The sequence below is a fragment of the Sciurus carolinensis genome, chromosome 10 (assembly GCF_902686445.1).
Source record: "Sciurus carolinensis chromosome 10, mSciCar1.2, whole genome shotgun sequence".
Taxonomy (NCBI): domain Eukaryota; kingdom Metazoa; phylum Chordata; class Mammalia; order Rodentia; family Sciuridae; genus Sciurus; species Sciurus carolinensis.
Genome location: NC_062222.1, coordinates 81,143,199 through 81,171,003, shown reverse-complemented (window position 1 = coordinate 81,171,003; position 27,805 = coordinate 81,143,199). Strand labels below are relative to the sequence as shown.

General features: G+C 35.0%; 2 protein-coding genes across 2 annotated transcripts in view; both read left to right on the top strand.

Moving 5' to 3' along the window:
• The window catches only part of Mthfd2l (methylenetetrahydrofolate dehydrogenase (NADP+ dependent) 2 like), a 154,103-nt gene that overhangs the window by 86,671 nt on the left and 39,627 nt on the right, over positions 1-27,805 (top strand). The gene's annotated exons all lie outside the window — the stretch shown is intronic.
• On the top strand, positions 14,551-16,788 carry LOC124994752 (hyaluronan mediated motility receptor-like). Its single transcript, XM_047567011.1, is given in 3 exon segments — positions 14,551-15,182; positions 15,184-16,354; positions 16,357-16,788. Coding segments are annotated over 3 exon segments (1,986 nt in total). The 5' UTR covers positions 14,551-14,621; the 3' UTR covers positions 16,611-16,788.

The following is a 27,805-nucleotide window of genomic DNA, read 5'->3' as shown; positions in this document are numbered from 1 at the left end:
TTACCTGGATAAACTCCTTATTGCCTCTCTCTCATTGGGAGCAACCTGACCTTGGGGGCATTGGGGAGGTTGACACACTTAGGCGAAGTGTTTTTTCTTTCTGACTTCAGCCCTTGCTCCTAGCCTCCCACTCTCTCTACCTCCTCTTCCTACCCCAGCCCATTCCAGCTCCCACAATCCATGATGAGAGCCATTATCAACTGGGCAAAACGTTTCTGATTTTTTTGTTAATGTTTGTATGTAATGTATGTATGAGAGGGCAGCTTGACCCTTGATTTTCCCACCTTGATGCCAACAATATATCCTTCCTGCCAAAGCTTAGAAAATGTGGGCAATAGAAAGAAGGAGAAAAACTCCAAATCCCAACAAAGGTGAACTGAGATTAACTGATGTTTGGCTTTCCACTGTTTTATATTTTCATATAAATCCAAATATCAAAACACTTCTTTTACCCTGCACATACCACTTATATTTGCAGCTCTTCAATGTGTATGTTTCTTCATAAAATGCTTTCTTCTAAAATATGATTTCTAATGAGTCCACAGTATTCTATGCTATCGATATATTATTGATTCATTCATTGCTTGATTACTGTATATTTAGATGGTTCCCAGATTTTGCTGTAATGAATAATGCAGTAAACCACTGTGAACATCTTTGAAAATACCTAAGATTATTTGCACAAGGGGTATATTTTATCATTTTAGTCTTTTTTATTTGCTTATTAATGATTACTTATATTCTCGAAAACAAGATTAGCATAGAAACCTTGTGTATAACAAAGGCTACATATGTCATATTATGTCATATTCCACACCTCATGTGTGTATTATTAAGCAACTTTAACATAGGAGATAGGTGTGCGTCATTTGTAATCCATTCTATAGGCCTATTATTACAGATTTGTACACTAAAGGATACCCAAGAGAAGATGGCAGTCTGTGTATAAGGGTAAAGATCTTTGAATGTGAGGGTGTTGTAGTAGAAGAAACATGGTCTTCTAAGTCAGGAAGTTTTGGTTTCAATTTTCCTTTGCTTTTTTCATTTTCTTTCCTTTTTTTAATTTTTTTATTTTGTTTTGTTTTGTTTTGTTTTTGGTGAGTCCTCTACTGTGGGCTACATGCCCAACCCCCTTTCTATTTCAATTTTAACACTGGGCTTTATTTTAAAGTATTATAAAATGAAAGAAATAGTTCCAGTGTTACAAACTCCAATAAGAATTAATTGCTAACATGTAATGGATTCTAATGGATTCTAAGTGAACAGTTCACTGTTGTGTCAGGACTGTATCTATGCCTAAAATTATATTATGCTTTAATGAAAATGTATGAAATTCTATTCTCTAGTACCAAAATACATCTTAATTAAGTTACCGCTACTTTGGTAATGTAGACTCTAAACTTTTACATTTTTTTTCCTTGAACCCTGTTGGATTCATGAACAAAAAGCATTTCCCAAAACTGAGCACCTAAGAACCATTCCAAGGTTTTATTTCTTCTTCTTCATTTGCCTAAAAACTTTGTATTTTTTTTTCAACTGGTTCTAATTGCAGGAATTTTGAAAAGAGGGTCATAATCTCATCTCTGAGTGTTTTCACTCTGTGGTCTCTGTGGTCTCTGTACACTTGAGCAGAGGTAGATTTTTTTTTAGGTTTTTCTGTGGTTTTTCATGAGTAAAATATGCACCAACAGCAATATTGAAAAGAAATTCCACCATAAAAAAAATCAGATCAAGGATTTTTCATTATGTAGAAATATAAATTTCCTTAGAAATATATTTAAATGACTGAATGCAATGTTGTTTAAACATAATTCCTCTTGATTGTATATATGTATGTCATGGGACAGTGGGTGAGGTTCCTTTCAAGATGTCACTAACCCTTGCCATTATCACTTTGTATGTTTTTATGGCTATGTTTCTAACTATTTTATATTATGAAATGTTTAAAATATGCATAAAAGTAAGTAAAGAATGTTAGCACCTATATAATCACCACCTAGATTTGTCAGGTCTGAATATGCATATTTTTCATCTCTACATGCTGTATAGTCCTGAAACTTGCTTCGTTTTGATTAACATTATGATTTGAAGATCAGCCCATGCTAATGCATATGTCTCTAGTTGTATAATACTCAACTAACTATCCATTTTCTGTTTATGTATGTATTTCCAATTTATTTTGCTATTATAAATACTACTGTATTATAAGTTGTATATGTCCCTTTGGGCTTATTCACTTATTCAACATATATTAATTTTGCCACTAGTGTATATTAGGTAGTAGGAAAACAAAGATATATAAGGTATAGTTTCAGAGGTTAAGAAGCTCAGAAAGTAGCAGAGGAAAAAGATGTATAAACTAATTAGATTACATATTTGTTTATTTTTAATTTTTATTAATTTTTTTCTTTTATTTATTTATTGGGCTTTTAAAATACATGATAGTAGAATCCATTTTGATATAATTATACAAGCATAGAGTATATCTTATTCTAGACAGGCCCTAATTCTTGTGGATATACATGATGGTGGGATTTACTGTGATGTTGTCATACATGTACATAGGAAAATTACATCAGATTCATTCCACTGTCTTTCCTTGTCCTATCTCCCCTCCCTTCCATCCATTCCCCAATGTCTGATCTACTGAACTTCTATTCTCCCCATCCCCCTTATTATGGGTTAGCTTTCACAAATCTGAGAAAACATTCAACCTTTGGTTTTTTGGGACTGGCTTATTTCACTTAGCAATATAGTCTCCAGACCCATCCATTTATTGGCAAATGTCATAAAGTCATCCTTCTTTGTAACACAGTAATACTCCATTGTGCAAGATGTGGTCTGTATAACACATTTTATTTATCCACATTTATTTATACAGTATTTATTTAAACTGTTTATAAAATGTCTGCTAACAAAATATGTGTGTGTATATGTGTGTGTGTGTAGATCTGTATGTGTCCATTGAGAGAAGAACAAAGAGAGTGGAACCAGAGAGAGATAGAGTGATGGTTGTATTCCAGTGACTACAAATATTACGATTAAACTAGATTCCATCTCACATAATGAACATAAATTCAATAGATAGAATAAAAGAGAAGGAGATGTTTGGTAACTTAGGGCTATGAATATATCAAGGAATTACCGTTTTCAAAATTACTGGTGCCTGTGTGTGAGTGATGAAAGATGAAGATGAACATTTAGGAAGGGTCTAACCAGCACAATAATTAAAAGATTTGGATTTTATCCTTTAGGTCATAAGCAACCTATAAATAGTTGTGAGCACTAAAATAATATGATTAAGTTAAATTTTAGAGAGGCCTTTGGGCAGGTATGAAACCAGAAGTAGTATTGATGTGGTTCCAAACTAAAACAGGAGTAGGTGGAAGTGAGGAGAAGAAACAAGAAGCAGTCTAGAAAGATACCCTGGCTTTGGAGACAATATATATGATGTTACCATTCACAAGCAAGCACATGGAACATAAGCAAGGTTTTCTAGAAGTCAAGATGAGTGTGTGGGAGGAGATGATGAATCGAACTTGAACTTATTGAGTTTGAGATCCTTGTAGTATATTCAGATGAAAAGTCCAGCAGAGGGTTGAGATATGTGGATTTAGTGGTTGGGAGAGAGCTCTGGTATGTAGTGTTATTAGTTTAGAAGTTATTAGTATCCAGTGGGCCTGGAAGCATAGATAAAATCATCTAGAATAAGTTTGACTTAGCAAGATGCTTGACCCATAGTGCTCAGTAACAATGGCAATAATTATTGACTTTGACGATGTCATGAAAGGACCCAGGGTCACTTTGGTGCTTTTTTTCTATATCAGTGACTGGACCATAAACCAGTTAATGCTTTTTAAAATGCATAGATGAAATCATATCCATGATACTCTTTCACTGAGGAAGGGCTAGGGACTTTATTTTGTCATTAATAAAGAAATTTTACTGAAGTGCCAAAAATCCCACTGGTTATATGATACACCCCAAACCATCTTCATTTTTTCCTTTGGTTGATTAGTGCTGAACTTAAAGGGATAGCATAATTTAAGATTATATAGTAGTGTCTTCTGCTATGTTATCTCTTTTACCCTTTTACTTACAGTAAAGCATGCACATCAGTTTCAGCCTTTATGGCCTTCATGGCTTTGTGGAACAGGCTGTATTCTTTCTCATATGAATAACAACAGCATGCATGTGTATAGGACTTATTTGCCATGCACTGTTCCACCAGCTGTATGTGTTCTGAATCCTCTCTGTGACTCATAACCTGTTTGACTTTTCTAAGATCACCCACAAAAACCAGTGCAAGATTTAGTGCAGTGTTCTAGCCACAGCTTGGCACCGGCTCCAATGAGAGACCAGTTCCTTGAAGGCTCCGTGTCTCCTGCTGCCTCTGAGACTTTCAGCATGCAGACACTCCCAATGAGGCAGCTGAGCAGTACATGTCCCCTTCTGTCCATATAATTAACTTCCGTTAGGGAGGCAGAGGGCAAAACAAAGCTCCCATTAAAGCTTCACAGGATTTAAAGCCTTGGGAAAGCACACTTTCACCCTCTACCAACCAAATTTTTTCTACTATCTTCTGTTTTGCCAGTTTTTCAGTGTTCCTAGAGAGCAGTTCTTCTGGGTCTTAGATAAGAAGGAGACAGACATCATTACCCTGTATACATGTATGATGACACGAATGGTATGAATCTACATCGTGCACAACCATAGAAACGAAATAATATACCCTACTTGCGTACAATGAATCAAAATGCAGTCTGTAAAAACAAAAAAATTGATAAAAAAAAAAGACATAAGAGCATAGTGTTGAGAGATGTCTTGCCTGTTTCCAGCTGCCAAGGGCATGGCTTCCTTTAGGCCAGGCATAGTATCTATGGAGGAGGCCCTCAGATACCTGTCATAGGCCACCCTGTCCCACCAGCTGAGTGAGATCGGGCATTGTCTGCTCACTCAGGATCACTGCCTAGGCACACATGCCACCTGCCCTCCTGTAGGAGCCATATAGAGTGAGTTTGTTGATGTGGGGGTTGACATGTTTCAAGTGTGTTGGTTGATGTGGTCAGTTCTCTAGCACTATCTTTCACCTCTGTATAACCAGTGCCAATGAAAGATAGCCTATTTTTGCCTCAGCATTTTGTTTGTGTAAGAAAAAAAATGCTTTTTTTCTGAAGCTTTGTCATTTCATACCTGCTTTTCCCTACTTTTCCCCCAGCTTTTTTCATTTTTGAAAGAATTATTTGAGTAACAACAGAAAAATGTCTTTGATAAACCAAAATATATATCATAGAGACAAATTCATATCCTAAAAATAGGATGAATTAACTTCACGAGTGTTGAGGCTTTTTCATTTCAAGCCTTTTCAAGCTTTATTAATAAATGTTTCTAACAGCCTGAATTTTCTGTTTGTGTTTGCATTTCCAAGCTATACATGTCAGATTTGTCATGACAAAGCCATTCACTGCCTTTAACTCATTTCAGTTGATTTCTGTTGTATGGCTTGGCCAGATTGTCCAATGGACCTGCCTGTGGCAGCCTTCGTTCTCACTCCGTTGTGCCTTTGTGGTATCTGTGTACAACACAGTCTGTTTTTACTAATCATGTACTTCTCATGTCTGTTGTTTAATTACTTGAATATTTTCTAAGGCAAGAAGAAATTGTTTTCTCAGTCCTTTATGGTTTTCGATCCTAGATTTCTTGGAACAGCTACTGATTTCTTCACTTTTATTTTTTAAAAATTAGGACCTGAAAATTGAGGTTCTGCATTCTATGGATGTGCTCTGTAATTTTTCCTGGTTCTTCAGTCTGTTGTCTGTGGATTTATTCTTTCACACCTGTTCTGTCCATTCCACCATCTGGAAGCTCTTTGGCAGCTCATACTGGGGTCTACATGCAAGTATGGATTGGAAGCTCCCTGTCCACCCTGCTAGTAAATGATTTTCTCTGAATTGAAAACAGGATCGGTTCTGGAGTATCTCATTCATATGGAATAGCGAATGGTGCCTAAAACCATTATATTTTTCCCACTTTATCAGTAGATGATTGAAAATCTACTTTCTTTGTGCCCTTTCTGGATATATCCCTTAAACATTATAACTCATTTCTATAAGTGACTCTAAAAAATGCTGAAGAGAAGAATTAGGCATTCACTGAAGAGGAGAATTGAGGCATAAATTAGTAGGGAGTACTAAGAGTTACAGTGGGGCAGCATTGAAGTGATTTCCACTGTATTATGATTTCCAGCAGCCAGGAACAGGTCTTATTTTATCTTGGTATTTCTTAGACCTAGTAAATAACTTTCCTCTTGACATCAGACAACTTACCATTGAATGAATGAATAAATGCCCATCTTAGATGTTAGGTGCTTGCCTTGGTTTAAGTATTTTTCTAGAAGGTCAGGAGTGTCTTTATAGTGTCCAATAATCTCTTCAGGACCCATTCACCCTTAGATTCCCTTTAACACCTTGTTTGGAACTGTTGCACTTCATGAAGGCTTAATATGGCATTCACTGCAACAGCACCTTTGACTCAGAGCTTGCACCTGCAGAGTTCAAATGTAGGGTAGAGAGGAGAAAGAGAAACAACCGAGAGAAGATGACTGACTTCAGGGAAGAAAATAGAAAATCTACTGCTTTACTTTCTCATGTGGGTAGGGCCCTTCTGGAGGAGAAGTCATCATTCCTGTGGTGCATGCAGTGTGTTGTTGCTGAATGTTTCTTCCAGACATGTGTTGACTGGCAGAGTGAAATTATTTCATTAGAATAGTAAGAATTCCTCCATGTGTACATTTTTTAAGTCACTAAGATATAACCCCTAAATTTAAAATTTCAAATAAAAAATTTAAAAGTGTTTCTTAAAACACTTTTTAAAAGTGTTTTTAAAGCATTTTTTTAAAATTTGAAAATGTTCCACCCTTCTCTATTTTATGATACATTTTATGACAGTGACTTGTGGACTTCTGATATGTTTTATTACAGTGCATTTTAGTTTTTTTCAATCATCCTTCATAGAGTACTTTCCAAGTTTCCTGAAAAGGAACTCTGTCAGTGATACTTGGTTTCCAAATGTCAGCATAATGTCTCATGGTATGTCTGTTGGGCTGTATGGGAAGAGATTGTTATACTAGGATAAGAAGTTGGTCATGGAACTCCTTGATGAATTTTAGGGAGAGTCTTGAAGATTTCCCAAATTTGCTTTTGCTCATTTCTTAAGACACACATTTGGCTTATTTAGATATTTTCTTTTATTCATTTGTTTTTAATAAACTTTTTTAGCTCAAAAATTATTTCTTTGACTTACATGAATTCATCTCAGGACTGTTCAGAGTTTATTTCTCTGCATATCTTCAGTGTTTCTGAATGAACATAAACTCACTGCCCTTATTCTTGGTTTGGTCTTTGCATCACGATGTATGGTATAGGCAAGATGATTAATTTTCTCCAGACAAATCTTGTAGGTAAGGTAACAGAGACACCCATTAAATCCCTAGGAGGACAAAGAGCTTTTTTTAATGCTCATTTTTTCTTGATTTTTGACTTGTACAGCCACCTCACCTATGATAAAATGCACTGTGAAATATCACCAAACTCTGTATAATAATATTATGTCATGCTTTGAGAAAACCAAAATTAGAAATAATACCATTCAGTTTGTTGATAGGTAAGACAGAAAAATCCTCTTGCTACTAATTTTTCTGACTATTTTAACATGATTATTAAATATATTTGGGCCTGTGGGAGAAAATGCCACTCCCTGTTTGTGGATGGTGAGGTTTCAAATGAAAAGTGAGATCATTCATTATATTCATTATGGTGCTTTCAAATCTGCTAGGAAGTGTGCTGGGAAGTGTGTCTACTTCTCTACCAGTAGACAAAGTTATGGAGGTCTTTGTCTACTGGTAGAGAACACATATAGTCTTCTATTGACTTTGCAGAAAATAAGCCAGATACAGTGGTGTATGTCTGTAATCCCAGCAGTTTAAGAGGCTGAGATAGGAGAATTGCAAGTTTAAGGCCATCCTCAGCAACTTAGTGAGGCTATAAGCAACTTGGCAAGACTCTGTCTCAAAATAAAAAGTAAAAAGGGCTAGGGATATATCCCAGTGGTAAATTACTCCTGGGTTAAATTCCCAGTACCAAAAGAGAAAAAAGAAAAAGAAAAGGAGTCAGAGTGCTTGATGATCTGCACTTAAAGTGGAAGGAAGATAGCAAGGCACTCAGCAAGCCTCTGGTCTAGGCTGTAGTTTGATTTTAGGCAACTTAACAGCACTCTACCACTGAGCTACAATCCCAACCCTTAACAGCTTATTGATGCTTAACTTTTTTCTCATGTTATCATAAGACAACTTATGGAATATCTATGTAACTCAATGAAGTGATACTTTCCAAATAAGCAATCCAAGATGTCTTTAAATCCATTCAGAATGCAAGATAGAACAATGAATTTTAATATCACAGAGCATAAGAAGTTCACTGAAATGACCTCAAATGCCACATTGCCATTAACCTTTAATAAAACATCACTTGCAAGTTTGGTGCAGAATCAAAGAAAAGTATCCAAAATTATTATAAAAATGTTATTAAAATGTTATTTTCTTAACAAATTTAGTCAGTTATCACTTGGAGTTCTCCTTCTTTCTTCAACCCTTTTATTAACTTTCTCCCCACAGCACATAAAATGATGTGTTTTAAGACAAAATTCTATTATCCCTGCCAAGAGCATATGCCACTGAAACCAGATAGTTTCTCAACTATCTGGGATGAGTTTCTCAACTATTTAGTTTCTCAACTATTTAGGATGCCATACTCCATCCTAAATATCCCTGTGGATCAAACTCATGGTTGATCTGCAGGGAGTTCTGTTGAAAAATAGGAAGATATGTCTTCCTCATAGTATTCTTTCTTAGGAGGACACCAACATACTGCAGAATTTTTAGGGAGATAGTTCTTGTATTTCTTTAGACGTCTTCTTTATAACTCCAAACAAACTGCATGGTAGCGGGAAATAGATTCCAACCTATTAATGAACTGAAAGATGGAGTCAGACTCATCTCTCCTCTAGTAATAAATATTGTACTGGATTAAACCAATCATATGGACTTCCATCATGTGTAAACGTGACTTCCAGATCATCGTGGAAATCCAATCATGATTTTTACAAGAATTCAGTGTAATGTCAGACTTGCTGTTTCTGACATTTTCAATGAAGAGACCAAGTTTCTTATAAATATTCCTATACTGTAATGAGATGACTTAAAAGTCTTTCTCTTCTGTGAAGTGTGTGTTTGTGGGAAATGAAATGTTTATATCACTTGGTGGTTGTATTCAGACTTCAGCTTCATCTCTTGCCGCTACTCTCAATATACATCCTATTCTCTAGATATCTCAAACTCTGTTCAGTTTCCTTAAACCTTCACAGTTTATTGAAAGTCCTTTTTTTTTTTGTTTTTGTTTTTTGGTTATTTTTGTTTGTTTGTTTGTTTTTAGATAGTCAAGTTTCTCTGTTTAGAAAGACTTTTCTCACTTCGTTCAGTTGAAGACATATCTCAAGAATCATCAAATATCTCTAGAACATATGCGCTCACTAGGACAAGTTGGGCTTTGTGTTCCTGGGTGATTTTCCTCTTCTTCGGGGCATTTGCATAACATAATGCCATACTCTGTTGCAGTAGTCTGACTCTCTTTTGTGACTATGAGCTTCTAAAAATAGACCATAGATTTTTTTTTTTAATTTCAGACTTTTCAGTACCAAAGCAGAGCTTTACATAATAAATCATCAGTAAGTACTTGAAATGCATAAATGAACAGATTCATATTATGTGTTAGAAAAATTTAGTGAATATTTTATGTGTTTTCGTTAGCTTTTTTGCTGCTATGACTAAAAGATCCAACCAGCACAATAGTAGAGGAAAAGTTTATTTAAGGGCTCACAATTTTGGAGGTCTTTATCTGCAGAAGTCCAGTTCCATTCCTTGGGGCTGAAATGAGGCTGAGCATCATGGTGGAAGAATGTGGCAGAGGAAAGCAGCTCACATGGTGATCAGAAAGCAGAGAGAGAGAGAGAGAGACAGAGAGAGAGAGAGAGAGACAGAGACAGAGACAGAGAGAGAGAGACTCCGCTTGCCAGATACAAATATATACCCCATAGTCACACCCCCAATGAACCACTTCCTCTAATCACACTCCACCTTCCTCCAGTTACCACTCAGTAATTCCATCAGGGACTAATTCACTGATTAGGTTAAGGCTATGACCCAATCATTTCTTTTTCAAACCTTGCATTATCTCACCTGTGAGCTTTGGGGGATACCACTTCTAAACCATAGCATTATGAAATATTTATGTTCTAGGTGTTTTCAGTGGGTTAGATGTTCATATTTCTAATGCTACATATGATTTATAGAGAGTCACATGACTTACATTGGATTATACAACTAGGTATTTTGTACCTAGTACTAGAACTAAGAATTTCTGACTTCTGGTTCAGTTCTCTTGCTGTTTAAAATTTGCCAAGGAATTTTTTGTTGATTTTGTATTTATTGGCATTGAATTTGGTTGATTATTAATGGTTTAGACAGTGATAGGTGAGAAATCACATTCCTGAGTATAGTTCACTAGTCAGAAGAAATTGTTAAGCTATCTTACTGCTCAATTAAGACAGTTCATGCTATCTTTCCTCATGGTTGAAACCACAGGTCTTTTCTGACCCATAGTAAATTCTCAAATAGTTTCTTTGAAATACATGTGTTCTCTAATATACCTAAAAGACATTGTAAGGGGAATTGAATTGCATAGTAAGTACATTTAACCTAGATAAAATTTTTAAAGCAATAATAAAGTTAAAAAAAAGAATAAGAACTAATGTTCTAAATAATGCAGGCTATATTGCCTGACATTCCTCTTAATTAAGTTATGCTCAAATGTTAACATAATATGGGAAATATGAATATGCTCACCCTTCGGATAGTCTCAGTTCTTGCATGTTGTCATGCTTCATTGTGCATAAGTCTAGAGATGCAAGATGTGATTTATTTTTCATTCAACATGGTCCTCAAATCTGATCCAACTACAATTGATATAAACCAGAGAAACTATGATGTGATCAAAACCTGGAGAGACACCTGGCCAGGCTAGATTCATTGAAAGGCAGTACATTGTTCTCCAACTTGATAACAACTTTCATAGACTTTAAAACTTATCATCCCAATAGGGAATGCATCTACTTTAAGTAGGGATAAATAATATTTATGCACATATTATGATATATGTCATATGTCATATATGTTACATATAATAGATAGAATGGGGAATTTTATATAAAGAACTTATTTGTATAATCTTGGTTGACACTGTTGAATTGAGCACATGCTAAACAATACTCTAACACAATGGATTCTAGAGTAAAATGTTTTTAAAATTAATGAACTTAGTTTTTCAAGGAAAAAAAAAAGAAAGAGAGGCTTTTATAGACTAGAATAAGGATGAACCCCTAAATTAAAAAATGGGGAACAAATGAAGTTCAGAACGCTCTGAAGCTGTGAAGTCAGTTCACAGTAGGAGAGTGAAGTAGGTGAATGCTGGCATCTCTATGCCTACACATGGTACAAACATAGCTCATGTCCATATCTGCACAGATTATGTAAAACTAGATATCAGGAAAGGTGTTACCTACTTCCCTTTTGCTCTTGACTGAACTTAGAACAGTAGCACTTCCTTCCCATATAGCTTGGGGCTCTGAAGTACAGTTCGTACAATTAGTCTGAAGCTAAGTCATGGCCAGAAAAGTCTACAAATGCATCTGTGAAAAGTGCAGTCTTTGAGTGCAAGGCTGTTTTGTAGCCAGACTACCAGCAGTGGTTGGACTGGGGCCATCTCTATCTTGCTATAAGAGAACAAGGTTATATTCTCTGGGAGGATATATTCTGTAGGTCATAACTACATACCACTTACCAAAGAAAGGAAGGACAAACAACAAACTTGGCAAACAGAAACCTTCCAGTGAGTAAAATAGACATGTTGGCACAAACAGAAGGGACTTTAAGCATTTTTGCTCTCAGAGGAAAAACTAAGAAAGGGTTATAGCCATGAGAAAAGAATGAAATTTTATTAAACAAGAATATAATATAATACAAGAAGAATGGATAATTACAAGGAAGAATTTGAAATATTGGGAATGAAAATATAATTATTAAGAATTAGAAATATTGGAAATAAAAATATAATTATTCAAATTAAAAATAAAAGAAGACAATAGCAGAATGGACACCATGAAAAGTAAGATCTCTGGAATTTTAACTGAACTTGTTCCAGAAAGCAGTACAAAGAGATAAAAATATCTAGAAAACATGACATAGAATATGGAAGATAAATTGAGAAATTCCAAAATAAGATTTGTGCAGGGGATAATAAGGACAAATGTAGACATAACATTCTAAGGGAATTTCATATTGATAATTTCATGAAGATAGAAATCTGAGTACTAAGGTTGAAAAAAATCCACTAAATGCTGAGAAATATTAAAATAAAATGATTATACAGACATTTCTCAGTATCCATGGAAGACTGAGTCTAGGACCCCTGTGGATACCAAAATCTAAGGATGCTCAAGTTTCTTATACAAAATGGCATAGTATTTGCACATAACATACAATATCCCATATGCTTTAAATCACCTCTGGATTAATTGTAATCCTAATACAATGTAATGTTATGTAAATATTTATGCTTTATTGTTTAGAGAATAGTGACAAGAAGAAAGTATGTACATGTTCAGTAAAGGCACAATATTTTTAGTATTTCCTGTCTATGGTTGGTTGAATCCACAAATGCAGAATCTGTGGATGTGTATTGCTGGCTATATTTACATGTATATATTAAAACTTCAAAATATTAATACCTTACAATTTCCAAGGGAAAAGGAGAGTATCTACAAAAAATAAAGAAAAGAAAGAAAAAGAAAAAAACATGTATCTGAGTGAAATCAGATTTTCTTTCTTTCTTTCTTTTTCTTTTGTACGGGGGATTGAACCCAGGGACCCTTAAGCACTGAGCCATGTTCCTAGACACTTGCTCTTATATTTTATTGGGAGATAGGGTCTCCCTAAGTTACTTAGGGCCTTGATAAGTTGCTGAGGCTGGCTTTGAACTCATGATCCTCCTGCCTCAGCCTCCTGAGCCACTAGGATTATAGGCATACACCACTACTCCTAGTTGAAATTGGATTTCTTATCAATTTTTTTTGATGCTACAAAAAAATAAAGTAATATTTTCAAAATTTTGAAGAAGTACATTTTAATTTAGAGTTTTTATACCCAGCCAAAGTATCACTCAGAAGTGATGGTGAAACAAATTCCTAGGGAAACAGGGCCTCAGAAACTTTACCTCTTTTAAAATGATACCAGAAAATAGTAGTAGAAGACAGATGCATAGGTGATCCCCTTTCCAAATTACATATATTTGTCAGAGTACTTACCATATAAAATAACACTAAAAATTCATTTTGGAGTGGCAACAACAACATGGAAGAATAGGAGTTTCCAGTGCTGCCTCCTCACAGAAATATGAATGCAAACAAAGATTCATGCAAGAAAATATCTTCACCTGCGCACAAAAAAAATTTGGGTGAGAGGTTTTAGCATCTGGGTGGAACACAAATATAAGAAAAGACAAACTGAAGAGGGTAGAGAAGACATGAGAACATTATCTACAGTACCTACCTCTGAAGCCCATCTGAATGGGGGAAAGAGAATGAAATGAGAACCTAATTTTGCTGCAGTGAACCCTGAGCCCCGTCTACCCTGTGCACACAGGCTCCAAGCTAGCACCAGAGGGCCAAAACTTAGGCCTGTTTATGCTGACTCTAACTCCATTCCTTCCCAGGCACCCAGCTTGCTCCCACAGATTCAAGCTCCAGGCCCACCCTTGAAGACCTAGGCTCCAAGTCTGTTCCTATAGTTCAAGGCTTCAAAGTGATCTTGTGAACCCAGATGCTAAGCCTCCACTGAATCCCTATGCCAGGATAGCCCCCATTTCATTATAGGACTCATGCCCAAAGACCCAAGCATCAAGCTAATCAGTGTATGCATTATAGGAATGCCAGAAAGAACATACAGAGTTGGCAAAAAAGTGTATTTAAAGAAGTAATAAGAGAAAACCTCCAAATCTGGAGAGAAAAATGCACATTCATCTTTCTGAAACCACCGAAATCCTCAAAATACCTGCCGGCAATTGCTGAGGAGATCTTAGCTTTGTTTGTGAAGCTGGCTGTCTGCATGTCTTTTCCTAACGCTTGGCTGAAGCGATTCAATGACCCTTAAGAGTCTCGCCGAATTGTCCAGACTGGCCTCCAACTGGTAGGTCCTCCTACCTCAACCTCCAGAGTCGCAGGGATTGCTGGCGCGCCAACTGCGCCCGACCCATTTCTTCGTAATTTTATTGATAGCACCCCAAAACTTGGTGCGTTAATTGACTATATTGGTAGAGGCTGTGCACCATCTCCAGGTGCTTATGATGTTAACAGTTCAGAAACATCTAAAGGACCAGTATCCTTTCAGAAATCACAAAGATTTAAAAAACAAAAAAGAATCTCAACAAAATCTTAGTGTTGACAAGGATAGTACCATGCCTTCTACAGCTAAAAAAGCTAAGACTTTGGGATTAAAGAAGGAATCTCAAAAAAATGATAAAGATTTGAAGATATTAGAAAAAGAGATTCGTGTCCTTGTCCAGGAGTGTGGTGCTCAGGACAAGAGAATTCAGGATATAGGAACTGAGTTAGAGAGAATGGAAGCAAAGCTAAATTCTGTAGTCAGGGAAAAGACATCTCTCTCTGCAAACAATGCTTCACTGGAAAAACAGCTTATTGAATTAACTAGAACTAATCAACTACTAAAATCTAAGTTTTCTGAAGATGACAACCAGAAAAATATAAGAATTCTAAGCCTAGAGCTGATGAAACTTAGAAACAAAAGAGAAACAAAAATGAGGAGCATGACGGCTAAACAAGAAGGCATGGAAATGAAGCTGCTGGTTACTCAGAATCTAGAAGAGTCTCAGGGGAAAATAGCACATCTTGAGGGGAAACTTGTTTCAATAGAGAAAGAAAAGATTGATGAAAGATCTGAAACAGAAAAACTCTTAGAATACATCGAAGAAATTAGTTGTGCTTCAGATCAAGTGGAAAAAATATAAGTTAGATATTGCCCAGTTAGAAGAAAATGTGAAAGAGAAGAGTCATGAAATTTTAATCCTTAAGCAGTCTCTTGAGGAAAATATTATATTGTCTAAACAAATGGAAGACCTAAATGCTAAATGTCAGCTGCTTGAAAAAGAAAAAGAAGACCTTCTCAACATGAAAACAGAAAGGGATGAATGTTTAAATGCAGAGATGCAAAACTTAAAAGAGAAACTTATTCTGGAAAAACAAGAACATGAAAGGCTACAACAAAAAGAGTTGCAAATTGAGTCACTTCTCCAACAAGAGAAGGAATTATCTTCTAGTCTTCAGCAGAAGGTGTTTTGTTATCAACAAGAAATGATTAAAGAGAAGACTCTTTTTAAGGAAGAATTAAAGCTAGCACTCGAAGAACTAGATCTAGTACAGCAAAAGGAGGAACAAACTGAAAGACTGGTCAAACAGTTAGAAGAGGAAACAAAAACTACAGCTGAAGAACTAAAATTCCTAGAAGAACAGCTGAAAGAGAAAGAAGCTGAAATGGAGAAAAATGATGCTGCTCATATGCAGGCCACCCTAATTTTGCAAGAAAGGTATAATAGTACAGTGCAAAACCTTGAAGATGTTACTGCTCAATTTGAAAGCTATAAAGCATTAATAATTAGTGAGCTAGAAGATCTTAGACTGGAGAACTCATCACTACAGGAAAAAGTGGCCAAGGCTGAAAAAAGAGCAAAGGATGTTCAACATCAGAAACTGACAACTGAGAACACAAATCAAGAATATGCAAGGATGCTTGTAGATCTGCAGAACAGATCAGCATTGAAAGAAGTAGAAATCAAAGAAATGACAGTTTCTTCTCTTAAAAAGATAACTGATTTGCAGAACCAACTTAAACAACAAGATGAAGACTTTAAGAAACAACTGGAAGAGGAAGAAGTAAGAAAAGCTGGGAAAGAAAATACAATGGCAGAATTAACTGAGGAAGTTAATAAGTGGCGTCTCCTTTATGAAGATCTATATAAGAAAACAAAACCTTTTCAGCTTCAACTGGATGCATTTGAAGCAGAGAAACGGGCTTTGTTGAGTGAACATGGTGCAACTCAGGAGCAGCTAAATAAAATAAGAGATTCATATGTGGAATTATTGGGTCATCAGAATCTGAAGCAAAAAATGAAGCATTTGTGAAATTGAAAGATGAAAATAGCCAACTCAAATCGGAGGTGTCAAAATTCCGATCTCAACTTACTAAAAAGAAACAAAATGAGAGAAAACTTCAGGAGGAATTGAATAAAGTTCTGGGTATCAAACACTTTGATCCTTCAAAAACCTTTCATCATGAAAGTAAAGAAAATTTTGCCCTGAAAACTCCATTAAAGGAAGGCAATTCAAACTGCTACTGAACTCCTACGCAGTGTCAAGAATCATGCAAGTAAATATATGAAAAACCTGTTGAAGATTATTTTATACATACTACTATTATTGTTGATGTTGTTATTATGTTTATAATGGGTATTTTATGTTATATTTAATGTGAATTTTAACTTCCTATCCTCAGATATGTAAAGGAAGTTCAACTTTTTTCAGTTAAGAGGGAGTTCAACATTTTTTTTTAACCAAAATTTCTGTTGACATTTTATTTTCTTTTGTGAAGTAACTCCTTAATACTTACTTACCTTTATTATTTCATTCTAAACATTCTCACTGGCTTTTTGGCTTTTGGTGCACATCATCAAATCAACATTTCTTTAAAAATGACTGTCAAATTATTATTCCCCTATTCTATAACCTCAGTTTCAAGTTTCTAATTATCAGATTATTTTAGCTTGATTCTCAAGTCTTTTATAATCTGAAAAGGATTTGAAAGGCTAACATGCCTTTGCTCATTCTTGCATCTACTTTGATTTACTAATAATGTTCATTCTGTCCTACTCATCACCCATCTATTTGTCCAGTTCAAACATGAAATAAAGACAGGCTTATAACTCCCAGTCACCTCATTACCTTTTATCAGTCACTAAGTTATTTAATATTTATAGATTCCTAGACTCTATCTCAGTTCTACTAAATTAAAATTTGTAATTGGGCTTACAAACCTGCATTTTTATAAACTCTTCTGTTAATTAAAGACTTTACATGTAACCTCTTTAGAGAACTTAACATTTGTGTATCTTCTGAAACTTTAATATTTGATTTTAATAAAATCACACAGTAAGTCATTTACTCAATTATTTATTAAGTTTTCATTTTATGAAGCTACATTAATCCTTCTTTAAGATACATTTATTGTCTTTGTGCCCCCTTCCCTCCAGTGAACCTTGTCCCCAGAATTACAAATGATACTGTTTAGAAAGTGGTAATTCTCCCTCTGCTATATTTGATTTGCACAATTGTGTGATTGTAAATCACCATTTTTGTAGTGTTGATGGACTAGTAGACAATCACAGAATAGTTTTTCTTAATAAATTATTTTGTCAAATCTTAAAAAACAAAACAATAAAAACCTCAAAATAGGTTGAACCTAAAGAGATTTATTTCATGACACATTATAATAAATATTTTAAATGTCAAATCCAAAGAAAAAATAAAGCAGCAGAAGAAAAATGAATTATTACATACAGTGGAATCCACATAAGGCTATGGATGGATTTCTTAGGAAAACTTGCAATCTGATAGTGAAATGATGTTATGGTTTGGATCTGGAATGTCCACTGAAGGCTCATATATTGAGTGCTTGGTTCCCAATGCAGCAGTGTTTAGAGGTAGGGAATCTTGAAAAGTGATGAATCTCTGGTTAACCCTCATCAGTGAGTTAACTCATTGATGGTTTAACAATTTGATGACATTACAAGGAGGTGGTGGAAACTAAGAGATGGTATCTAGTTGGGAGAAGGAGGTCATTGGTGATGGACCCTCGAAAGGTATATCTTATCTCCAACCCCTTCCTTTCTCTCTCTTTCTTTTTCTCTTTCCTGACTGCCATGAGTGTAAAACTTTGTTCTACTATACCTTTCCACCATAATGTTCTGTCTCACCTCAGGCCCAAAGCAACAGAGCCAGCTGATCATAGACAAACCTTAGAAACAACAAGCCAAAATTAATCTTTCCTCCTCTAAATTGATTTTTTTCAGGTCTTTTGTCACAACAATGAAAATATAACACAGATGATATATTCAAAATGCCAAAAGAAAAAGCTATCAATTGAAAATACTTATACCCAGAAGAACTCTCAGAAATGTAAGAGAGAGACTTTCTCACACAAACCAAAGCTGAAGGTGTTCATTCCTACTAAATCTTCTTTACAAGAAATGCTAAAGTGAGCATTTCATTTTGAAATGAAATGAAGCTAACAACATGAAAACATTTAAAAGTATAGAACTCACTCTGAAGGCAAAACATGCAATCAAATTAGGACTACTTTAACACTGAAATGGTGGTGCATAAATTACTTTTAACTCTAGCATAAAAGTCTAAAGTAACCAGGCATGGTGGTTCATGCCTGTAATCCCAGCAACTTGGGAAGGTGAGGCAAGAGGATCTCAAGTTTGAGACCAGCCTCAGCAACTTGGTGAGGACCTAAGCAACTTAGTGAGACCCTGTTTCAAAAATAAAAAATAAAAAGGGCTAGGAATGTGGCTCAGTGCTTAAGCACCTCTGGGTTAAATCCCCAGTACCCCCCACCAAAAAGACTAAAGTATCAAAGTAACTATAGCTATAATAATTGGCTAATGGATATATAATATAAAACATGTAAATTGTTTCTATATATCAACTTTTGAATCTAAAGTGAGTGTCTTGTAGGCAGAAGATAGATGATCTTATCATAGGTTTTTATCCATTCACCCTCTGTGTATTTTTTGACTTAAGGGTTTAATCCATTTGCATTTGAAGAAATTATTGATAGATAAGAATTTAACATTAATATTTTTAAAAAAACATTTTGACTATTATTTAGTCTTTTGTTCCTTTCTCTTTTCTGGTTTTCTTCTGTGATTTGATTTTTTTTAATAGTACTGTGATTTGATTCATTTCCCTTTATTTTTTGTGTATCTACTGCAGGTGTTTTTTCTTTGTGGTTGCCATGAGACTTACATAAAATATCTTACAGTTATAGCAGTGTGTTTTAAGCTATAAGAGCTTACTACACACAAAATCTCTGCACTTTAACTTCTCTTTCCCCCACATTTTATGATATTGCTATCACAATTTACTGAAATTGAAAAGCTAGTAAATGATCTTCCATGGAAAAGGTAACCAAAAGGGAGCAGAGTTGACTTTACTTAGACAAAATAGACTTTGAGTCAAAACTGTCACAGAACACAAGGAAGGTTTTTATATTATGAAAAAGGGGACAATTCATTAAGATGATATGATAATGATAAATATATATATATATATTTGTTTATATATATATATATATTCACACACAACATTATTCCCTGCTTTTATAATTATATCAAAATGGATTTTACTGTCATGTATAACTAAAAAGAACCAAAAAAGAGTACCTAAATATATAAATAGTAATAGAACTGACAAAGTACATATCAAAACAATACTAGTACAGTACTTTAATGCCTTCACTATCAATAATGGACAGACCATCCAGATGGAAAGTGAATAAAAACAGTGAACTTGAGTATAGTACGCCAAATAGAACATTACACTCAACAGTAGAGGAATACACATTCTTTTCAACTGCTCATACTCTCCAGAGTATACCATATTAAGCAACAAAAGTCTTGAAATTTTAAGATTGAAATTCTAGCAATGTATTTTCAACCACAATAATCTGAAATTAGAAATCAATAACAGAAGGCAAAATTAATATTTCACTAATGCTATGATTTGTATATGATTATTTTCTCATTGAAATTCATTTTCAGACTTGGTCCCCAATGTAACAGTGTTGGGAGGTGGTAGGGCCTTTAAGAGACATTTAGGGTCATGAGGGAACCTTAAAATACATTAATGTTTTCTCACAGGAATGCCTTAGCTCTCGTGAGAGTTTGTACTTCTCCCCATTTTCTTTTTTCTGCATGTGCCAGCTTGGCCTTTCATCTTTCTACCAGGCATGGAGCAACATGGGTCCCTCCTCAGAAGCCAAGAAGGTGACAGTGCCATGTCCCTAGACTTTCAGCACTCTCTATCAAAATATACCTGTTTTCTTCATAAATTATGTGGTCTTCTGTTATAGCAACAGAAATGGACTAAGATCATTAATATGTGGAAATCAGACACACTTCTGAACAAGTGGGTTGAAAGAGAAACCAACACACATAAAAAATCTTTAGCTAAAGGATATTGGAAACATACCATGATAAAACTTGAGGAAAGCAGCAACAAAAATTCTAGCAAGGAAGTTAATAGTGATGAATATCTATATTAAGAAAAAAAAAAGATCTCAAATATACAGACTTACTTCACAACTTAAGCAACTAGAAAAAAGAAGAAACTAAGAATGAAGTTAGCAGAAGAAAGAACAAACAAACAAAAGTAGAGTAGAAATGAATGAAATAGAGTAGAAATATAGTAGAGGAGATCACTGAAACTAACAGTTGGTTTTTGAAGAGGTAAAAAAAAAAAAAAAAAAATCCAGGCATGGTGGTGCACACCTACAATCCTAGCTAATTAGGAGACTGAGACAGGAGGATCATGAATTGGAGGCCAGCCTGGGAAGCAGAACAAGGCCTTGTCAAACAAACAAACAAACACTTAACTAGACTAAAAAAAAAAAAAAAAAAAAGGAAAAGAAAGCTCTTAGAAATGTATAAGTGAAAGAGGACGCATTACAATGGATACCACAGAATTACAAAATACTATGAGAAAGCATTATGAACAATTATATGCCACCAAGTTGGATGTTCTAGAAGAAATGGATAAATTCCTAAAAGCATACAACTCACCAAGAATGAATCATAAAGAAACAGAAAATCTGAAGAGTACAATAATTAGCACTATCTAATACACCTTTTAAATCCAGAGTTGCTGCTGCATCCTGCACACTGATGGAGCAACAAGAATGGGCAGGTGCTCAGCCTTGCTGTGGGGGGTCAAGCCATCTCAGCTGCCAGCCTGTTTTGTTGCATTAGCTGCTTCTACTATAGTGAACGACTGCGACACTGAGGGCAGAAGGGTGAAGCTGCCGGAATGCGGCATTAAGTCCATGGACACATCCACTTCTTCAGTTCAAAGCATTTTGAGTATCAATGTCATTCACCCTGATCTATCTCTAGAGCAGAGAATTTGTCATTTATGCCTGGTTTGAGCCCCTGTCCCCTACTTCTGATAGTAAAACCCTGGTTTTCTTTTCTTTTTTTTCATCATTCCTTTCTTCCAATCTGGGGTTTAGACAGTGATACTCCTCCAAAGCTCCTGGAGGGCTCTCACAACTCCAAGTTGTACTGGCCAGTTCTTCCTGTCAGAGTCCAGTCCCAGCCACCTTGGTAGGCTTAGGGGTGGGCAAGTGATCTAATCCTGTCCAAGTCAGAATTTCCTGGAGTCCTTTTTGTCAGGAAATGGATGGACAAACAAGTTTCTGCTTCCTGCTGGGGGATAGCCAGTTGGACAGAAGGTTGGACTTTGCCAATGCTTAAAGAGAGCCTGTCTACACTGAAGCCAGCACAGAGGAAAGCAGCCAGACCCGGACTGAGACTGACCACCAAAGAGCATTTTTGAACTCCAGGATTCTGCTTTATCTTACCTACTACTCATCAGACTTTCCATTCATAGGGAAATGAAATAATTCCCTTTTTCATTGAGCAAATTTGAATTGAATTGAATTCTCAACTCTACTTACTGCTAGCATTGCCTTTCTAATCAGAAAGGCATTTCAACTGAAATTCAATTCCTTTCTTTCTCCATTTGTTTCTGCATTTTCATTTACCATGTCCCCAGCATTTATACCATGGGAATGAAGTTAGTTGCCATGGATACAAAGAGGATTAAGACAGACTGCTACTCAAACTCTCAATGCAGCAGGGCGCATGAATGTAGAAACACATTTTAGAAGAACAGCTAAATACCATGATAAACTACTCTCAAGGCGTTGGGAGAAGATGGGACTCCTAATACAACTCTTATAGCGTAGATTTGTGAGAGGTGTCAGAGAAGTTCTCTTGGAATAGAAGATCATTTATGTGAGCTTTAAAGAATGAAGAGTTTTCCAAGTGAATGTAGGCCTCTGATGCATGGAAAACCTTCAGAGGGAGAGGATCCAGTGAGCAAGTCCTTGTGTAGGGAAGGAGCATGGGGGCACTGGGAAGAGTATGGAGCTGGGCTCCCCAACACTGAAGGCTGTGTGCCTGCAGGATCCTGCTTGCCAGTTGGATGTTACTTCCACTGGGAGCTTCCACTTGCATCTCAAGATGTTTTTATGATCCACTTTCTCAGACCACAAGGTGGTCTTTATTGACTATCTACCATGTGGTAGGTGGAATATTGTGTTAACGTACAGGCTTAAGTTAGTACCGAAATTAGGGTGTGGTGGGTGTTAAATTGAAAAGACATTTATGAGACACATAAAACATATAAAGGCCTGTGATAGGTTTTGCAAAAGACAAATAATGGAAAAAGTCAAAACAGAAAGAAATTCTTCTTTGATACATGACTTGCACACTTTCTTCTGCAACATAGCAAGTCTTAATTCCTGTGCTAAGGACATCCTAATGACTTCAATAATCTTTAATTATTTAAATTCTTTAGTTAACATTGAACACTGTATAATACATTAGGTATTGATATTATTCAAAGATACTTTTAAAAAACAGATTTTTAATATAAACTTTGCAATTCCATTTTCTTAGGATTGTTTTTAAAATTTTTGAGGATCTACTATTGAGTAGTTAAATTGTGCTATGTTTGTATAATGTAATCCAAGATATTTAGGCCTGCCAAAATTACACAAGAGTATGTCAAAAAAATTTTAGTAAATGAGGAACTATCTGTAAGGAATCCCACTGAGACCATGCTGGACACGGGAAATCACAATGTAAGGAATCCCACAGAAACCACACCAGACACGGGGAATCACATAAGGGAGTTTATCAAGCAAACAGAGTGTCTCCCTGCAGGGTAAGAGAGAAAATGAGAGGGAAAGAAAGAGAATGAGAAAGGGCATGCGCTAGAGAGAGTGTGAAAGCCAGGAGGATAAAGAAAGTGAGGAGGAGAGACAGAAGGATGAGAAAAGATGGCAGGGTAGCTACAGTAAAGCAATTGAATTCCGCTGGGCTAACAGGGGACCAATATCGGAGAAGGATACTTGCAAGCTGACTGATGAACCAATAGCTAGCTAGGATGTTCGCAGATTGACAAGTGTGTGGGAGGCAGTGAAAATGGCTACACCAGAAAGGTCAGGGGGAACAGCTTTATACATTACACTATCTCTATGAAAATATGATCATACTTTTGTGGGGCACAACTTAAGAACAGACCGATCACCACTGTGAAGTCCAAATTTGAGTCTTTATTAGCCAGCTGGTTGTCTCACACAATGCCCCAAAAATGGCTATTGGGAGAACAACCCTGATCATAGGGTTACAGAGGTTTTTATACCATAAGTCAGTGCATCAATCGTGTCTGTTGCTATAATTCAAAACTACAAACTAACATCATGAGATCTAAAATCATAAGCAGAAAGGGAAGTGGGTCAAAATGACCTGAGTTGGGTACAAATTGAAGAATGGTTATTAACATCTAGACAATCACTGTTGACATGGTACATTGTCTAAGAAAAATAGGAATCAAAAAGAGAGCAATTTTATATTATATAAGAATTGCCATTTTGTGTTGCCAAACATGCTATGCTAAGCAACTGTTCATGGGTTCAGAGGTGGGCTATTCCCACAGAAGCATTTCCTACATAACATGGAGTCTCAGGGTAAAATGGAGTCTGTTTAGTCATTGCCCAGATAGCCTGGCCTATAACATTTCCATGGAGTCAAATATGTCAACCTGTCACAATACTAGATATGAATGGTTATACTGATATGAAAACAGAACGATGACTGATATTTTGAAAGCAAAATTCGGGAAGTTGAGTAATGAGTTATAAACCAAAGCAAAAATATCATTTCAACTAGGAAAATTATAAATCATCATAAAATTTTGATGATCAGAATATGTTCTCTGTAACATTTCAACATTTCAAAAATTTTTGATATAATCTTCATGGCCCATATATAGTCTCTTCTACTCTTTTGGTTGCTTTTGTTTTGTTGATCCTGGGATTGAACTCAGGGGTTCTTTACCACTGAGCTTTATCCCCAGTCCTTTTTATTTTGAAACAGGGTCTTGTTACAGTTTGCTGGGATTGGTGTCAAACTTGCCATTCTCCTGCCTCAGCTTCTGAGTCACTGGGATTCCAGATGAGAGCACCACATCAGCTTTAATCTCTTTTAGAAATGGTTCTGATACCCTCAAAAAATGTGATTTATGCAATTTCTGGGTGAAGAGACAGCCAAGTTTGTTGATTGTGTTGCTTAACTCTTTCATACTATTACTGATTTTTTTTCACTATTTGTCCATTGAATGAGTTAGAATCCTTGGCTATTGTTATGTATTTGTCTATGGCTCTTTTTTGGTCTCTCCATTTTGCTTGGTATGTTTGATAATGTTATTAATTTCATAAAATTTAATGATTGTTTTGACTCTTGTAGAATTGCCTCCTATATATTCTGAATCAATCTTTCTAAGATTACTTCTTTGCAGAAGGCCTAATGTATAACAAAGACCTTCATAAATAGGTCAGTTCTTAATAAACACATTAATAACATTCATCACTATTAATAATTATCATATTAATATAGTTATGTTTGGTTTCTTTTAGTTTTTGCATGATATAGCACGTTCAATTCTTTAATTTCAGAATACCTAGGGTTTAATATTTCAAGTGGATTTTGTTAAGCAGCGTAGATGTCTAGTACAATCTCATAATATTTGACTCTTAATTAGTGTTTATTTAATTTAAATTTACTGTCATTCTTACTGTAGTTGCATTTAAGCCTGCTATCTTACTATTTTATTTACCCTGTATTTTTAAAAATCAAGTATTAAGTTTAGAATAATTTTAGATTTACAAAATATTCGTGTGAGCACTAGTGAAAGTTCCTGCATCTGACCTTTTGTTCTGTTTCCCCTAATGTTCACATGCTACATAATTGTAGTACACTTGTCAAAACTAGAAATCAACATTGGTACAGTGCTAACCACTAAACTATAGTCTTCATTCAGCTTTCACCAGTCTTCCATCAATGTCCTTTATCTCCTCTGATCTATAACAATTTGTTAATATTGTCTTGTTTTCCCTGACTTTGACAGTTTAGAAGAACATCTGTTGGGTGCTTATGGAATAGTCTTTGATTTGGATTTTTCTAATGTTTTCCTCATGACTATATGGGAATCTGAATCATGTGGAAGAATTTAAGTGGAGTTGAAGTGCCCTTCCTATCACATTCTGTCAGGGAATGCCTGATATTCATTCACATGCCTTGAAATTGTGTCTGCCAAATTTCTCCAGTATAATGTTTTTATTTTCCCCTTTTCCTAATTTCTTCTTTGGAAGCAAATTTCCCACACTCGAATGGGTCCGGGGACTAAGTATCACCTTCAGGAAGGGAGAGACTGTACTCGTTAGGAATTCTTCTGTAAGGAAGAATCTTCTCTTCTTTCCTGACCATGTACTCCCGCCCTTTATTTCTGTCTTCCTTTGCATTATTCAGGTATTTTATTTCATTTCATTCTATCACCTTTCTAGAGTTTAAGTCCTCAATTTTACATGTATTTTTTTAGAGTTGCCCCCAAAATTTTGATATATGCTACTGCTCCATTACAAATTTCCTTAATTCAATATTTTCTCTAAAAATTGAGAAGCATGTTATATTCTAAATTCATTTATCTCCTTACGTGTCCTTTCTGCTTTTTGGAGTTTTAAATTTTTTTGTCATCTTTTACTTCACAGTATGTTCTATGTCTTCAGTTTATCCTTATTGTTGTTTTTTAAATAGCACAGATTTCTTTAGTTCTTAGGCAGAATACATTTTTCCACCTTTTATTCCCAATCTCATGAAAAGGAAAAGAGTTGCATAATTGTTGGTAAATGGACAAGTTCTTAGATACAAACTAGTGAAACTTAATCAAGAAGAAATAGAAAGCCTGAGTAAACTTATAACAAGTAAAGAGACTGAATTAGTCATTTATAAGCTTTCTTTAATAAAGAAAAACCCAGGCTGGAATGCCTTCACTGACTAATACTACCATATTCTTAAAAAAAAAAATTAGTATAACACATTCCAAAACTCTTCCAAAATGGAAGAGTTCAGAGCATTTTCCTAGTCACTTTTGGAGGTTAATATTGCTCTAAAACAAAATGATAGACCAAAATCCTTTATAAAATATATATCTAAATATCTTCAACAAATTCCCAACAAACTGAATCCAGCTTTAAGTAAAAAGTATTTTATACCATACCCAACTGGACTTTATCCTAGGAATAGAGTATTTCTTTAATATACAAAATGAATAATGTAATGCAATAGAACAATCATCAGAATAAAGGATGAAAACCATATGATCATCTCATTATACTTTGGAGAAGTAGCCAACAAAACCCAACATTCTTCCAACTTAAAACTCTCAATAAACTGAACCTAGAAGGCAACTTTCCTAATCTTTGAAAAAGCCCACAATGAAAATCTTGTTTATTAATGAAAGACTGAATCATTTCCCCAAGATCAAGAAGAATATAAATATGTTCATTCTTATTCCTTTTACATAATTTGTAACTAGAGGTTTTACTCAGGGCAAGGAAAGTAATAAAAGGAATACTAATTGGAAAAGAAGAATTACAACTATGTCTATTGGTATGTGGCATGACTTTATATATAGAAAATTCTAAGGAGTTCAATAAAAACTATTAGAGCTAATAAAAGAAGTTCAGCAATATTCCAGTCTACAAGATACAATTTGTAAAAATTACTTGCATTCCTATATCTTAGCAATAAAAAATCTCAAAATGAAATTAAGAGAACAATTCTAAAAATAACAAAATACTCCAGAATAAATTTAAGAAAAAGAATCAAAACACTTCTATAATAAAAACATCAAAATATTATAGGGAATTAAAAAAGAACTCATTAAGTGAAAAATATCCCATATTTATCATTTTCCATATGAATTTTAATAGTAGATTGTAGGGGATAGGGTGTAGCACAGCAGTAGACCTCATGCTTATCATGTACAATGCTCTGAATTCAATGCACAGCATAAAAGCAGGTTGCAAGGAAGAAGTATAGATCATAAATTTGTACAAGTCAAAAATATCGCTGAGATTATAACCTGAATTGCCCTGAATCTGTAGATCATTTGAGTATTCCATCTATTAGTGAACTGTCATTATAATAAAACACCTGAGATAATCAACACATAAGGAGGAAAGTTTTGATTCATAAATTTGAATTAGAAGATAAAGATTTGAAAGATAAGATGATGTTTATTTGAAGATATGATTGTTAACCTACAAAGCTTAAGTAAGTCAAATGATAAAATATTAGACCTAATGATAAAGTTCAACAAGGTTGCTGAACATAACAACATAAATTTAAATAGTATTCACAGATATCAATTAGACAATGTA